The 3,846-nt window shown below is 43.2% G+C and overlaps 1 protein-coding gene across 1 annotated transcript; it reads right to left on the reverse strand.

Moving 5' to 3' along the window:
- Positions 1 to 854: 854 nt before the first annotated feature.
- On the reverse strand, positions 855 to 3,594 carry LOC147899695 (transcription termination factor MTERF15, mitochondrial-like). The gene is made up of 2 exons (XM_087378599.1): positions 3,495 to 3,594; positions 855 to 3,385 (listed from the first exon to the last, which is right to left on the reverse strand). Exon 2 carries the CDS (start codon positions 3,192 to 3,194, stop codon positions 1,317 to 1,319), a length of 1,878 nt encoding a protein of 625 aa, XP_087234725.1. The 5' UTR covers positions 3,195 to 3,385; positions 3,495 to 3,594; the 3' UTR covers positions 855 to 1,316.
- Positions 3,595 to 3,846: the final 252 nt, after the last annotated feature.

Raw genomic sequence — 3,846 nt, forward strand, 5'->3', positions numbered from 1 at the left:
CGCATGAAAAGTAGAGCTATACTGGCCATTCATACAACCTAAAAGCGCAATGAATAAGCAAAAGAGTTACAATACGGGATTGAGGAGGCTTTTCGTCTTAGAGGCAATGTGAACAAGACACATTGCCACAGCCCAAGGATGGTTGCCTTGCAAAGTAGTAAACCATGCCCTTTGGATCCATGATGACCGAATTCCCCTTGCAAATATCAAGAGTAGCATGTTGTTTGTTTCTAAGGAGTTGATGATGAATGCTCTCACTTGTTGTAAACCTAAACCTCAGAGAAGTAGATGGAATACCAAGTTACCAGTGAATAGACTGAAATACCACATTGCCACTCAAGTTAGCACATGATTTGTGACTATATGATAGCATGGAAATTGGTGTAGCCCTTCTATCTGTATGTCCATCGTTGTCTACACTTCATGGTATAGCTCTCTTCAGGCATAGCTAAACCTCATGGTATAGCTCTCTTCAGGCATGCATGTCTGCTCCTGTGCAGAAGTGTGTGAGCGACCCAATTTAGGAGAATCATATTTTCAAGGAAAAAATCCTTTTTCAGACACAACAGCTTGTGTTTGCACATATACACCATGTGCATAGGATGTTATTGTTTCCATGATCACGTTAAGAGAGCATTGATGTGTGTGCACAGATGCATTTGCACAGGCATGTGCTCAACTGTCTCACTCAGACAGTTAACACTTAGTCCTATAATGACCAGCATTTTCCCTTGATATTTAATTATCACACTAAGCAGAACTAATTAATGGGATGACACAATTAGACCTCTTTCAGCCTACTTTTAAGAGCAAGCTTTGAAGAAAGAACTAGCATTACTTCTATGGATGAGATCGCAAATAGATGGTGGGACCATTTAGTGATGCAATTATGTATTAAAGCTCAGACAGAACGATAATATGCTGCTGAATGCCCAGTGGCTTGAGCAGAGATGTACTTCAACAACAGGCAACACCTGGCTTCAGCATTATCACAGATACCAGCACTCCTGTTAACTGCCAAGGCCTCCTCGAGTATCCACTCAAAAGACTGGTGGTCCAAAATGCCACCATTGATACTCCTTTTAGTGCATCAATCCATAGGCATTGCTGCCCAGTTTGATGTTCACCATCAAACTTTATCATCGATAAGGGCAGTGACTTGGCAGATCCATTACCAATCCTCTAGTCAGTCAGAAGACTAGAGCAGCACCACTGCTTTGATACAGGAGTATGCTCAAACGGTTAACCCTCAAAAGGCAACCCTCAAAAGAGCTCATTGAAAAATGTTTTTCTCCAAACTTACAATTAAGCTTTTGCTAGCTCGTTTTCAACTCTTTACAATCTTCAGCAGAACTTTTAATGAAATCAAAGCAATCAAACTTACCAGTTCCTCTTTCATTTTTCCACCATATCTTTGAAAGCTCTGAATCTTCAGGATGAGGTTTCACGTAGAGCTTGAAGAATTGTGCATTTGTGGGTGCCACCAAGTCCTTGAGTGACAACATATCTCCCAACAAGCCTTTTGACTTCATGTATGCCAGCACTCTCTGGCGCCTCAATACCCGCTTTCTAAGTTGAGATGACAGATACTCGGGCACCGTTACAACATTTTTTATGGGTACACCCAGTGTTTTTGTAAGATTTTCTATTTTCAATGTAAGAGCTTGTTCATTGTAGCCTAAAATACCAGGTTCCTTTTCCAGTACCTCCTTTGCTTCAGCCTGTGATAAACCATGCTGCACCAAGCAATCCTCACACTTTGTTCGTTGTTCAGTGCCCCTTGAAAAAAGCTTTATGAAAGCTGTCACCTTCTTGTTTTGAGAACATTGCATTTCACTCAACTGTTTGATAAGCTTAGAGATTTCCCCACCAAGCTTATAAGCAAATAACGATGGTCTGTAAAGTATGACCTTTTTCAGGCTTTCAGCAGTCAAACCAAGGGTCTCCAGTTCCATTACAGCTGGCTTGATCTTATTTTCTAAACTAGCACTAAATATAGCTGGATACCGTGAGACCACTTTCGCAAAATCAGCACTTTCAAAACCCAGACTTTTGAAATATTCCAATCTTCGGATCAGTCCATCTTGCAAACTGTAAAAAAAGAACCCTGGACATCTCCTTACGACTTTCACTAAATGCTCCCTAGGTACACCCAAATCTTTCAAGAACTGAACCTTGGGCTTGAGATCCTTCTCAACGTCTGAAAGCACCAAGCGGAAATGTTTCTGCAATATTTCATTGACTTTAGCGCCAGAAAGCCCAAAACCCCTGAGATATTTCACTACTTGTCGGGCACCATTTCTGGAGAACCTTTGCAAACGGCCGGGATTATCACATATTGCTTTTCTGCAGATTACATCCTTGGCAGGTAATTCACTCAGTTCCTCCACAAGAAACCCGAGATTATTCATGACCTCTGATTTCAAAACCAGGGGGTACTTTCTGATCAAGCTCAAAATCTCTTCTTCAGAAAGCGGGAGTTCTCTCAAGGTCTGTAATCCTGCCTGAATCTCGTCATCACTGTAGGACAGTATATTCAACTCCCCTTCAATAATCTCACCTATGTCATGCCTTGAAAAACCAAGCCTATGAAATGTTCTGATGATGAAGAGTAGCTGCTGTACGTCCTTTGGTTCTGTCAACAATCTAGGAAGCAGGGCTTGATACCTTTCAGAAACTACTCCAATACTCTCCAAGACTGGCTCAAGAACATTGGACTTTGTCTCCTTCAGAACTGTTTCCACATGCTTGCGAAAATCAACTTCACCACTGGCCTCTTTCGATTGATGACTCTGGTTAGCAAGTTGGACCAAACTGTTCATAAACAACGGAGCCTTATCCACCACAGTCATGGCATCAGAAAGGTATACTTTGGCAGACTTCTGGAGGTAATCTTGAAGCGCGGCAGCAGCAGCTTGTGTGTGACTATCTCCGTCGGTGGGTTTAGCGCTAACATCATCAACAGCTGTTTCTACATGCATTCCCCTGCTGAGCTGAGTAAAGGGTGCCGATCCAGATCCAGCATGTAGAGATGTCAGACTACCTCCTTTCCAAAGACGAAACGACCGTTGCTGTAAATCGGAGTGCAAAGGTATCCCCGCTGAAAACGAGCGAGCAGAAGCCCATCTTAACGAAATGAAGCGACAAAGAAAAATGCCATTGAGAACCGAGCGTTTGAGCGCAAAACTTCCCATCCTGTGGAGTCCCCAGTGAATCGTGCACTGCGACCGATCCGGGATCCGAGCCCAAATTCGAGCACTGTGATCGATCCGGGATCTTTCTACCTCATACGAAGAAGAAATCTAGAGGCCCTAAAGGCAGGTCCGTGACTGATCGAACACCTCGACAAACACTATGGCCTAGACATCTCAAGAACCGTACCCACCTATTGATTTAAACAGTCAGTGAATGCTCGAGAACAGATTCTTGAGGTACGAGATGATTCCTATGCAAATAATGAGCTTGCACAGAGAGGCTGAGAGATTTTGAAGTACCTGGAGATGGAGAAGGCGTGAATGAGCTTCAGAACATGCAGCTACACTCCCACATAGAAATGGCTCAGTTTGAGTGATGTAAACCCTAAACCCTCGTTAGTTACAGTTACCTCAGCGCGTACTCCCAGTCATTCAGCACTAGTTATTAAGGTGGCGGTGCTAGCGGTGCATCTCACCCTCACTAATCACAGGTCACATGAAGCTCAGAGGTGGTTTCATCCAACAATTCGAGTGGTTTCATCCAACAATTCGAGCACCACTTAAAAGTCTTTATCACGCACAACTTCACTCGCAGAACTCCCAATTTAAAGAGTATCAAAAATTTTCCAGAGGATGTGGTGGTGTCACTTGT

This window comes from Dipteris shenzhenensis, chromosome 8 (genome assembly GCF_047967505.1).
Source record: "Dipteris shenzhenensis isolate YYH24624 ecotype China chromosome 8, Dip_SZ_1.0, whole genome shotgun sequence".
Lineage (NCBI taxonomy): Eukaryota > Viridiplantae > Streptophyta > Polypodiopsida > Gleicheniales > Dipteridaceae > Dipteris > Dipteris shenzhenensis.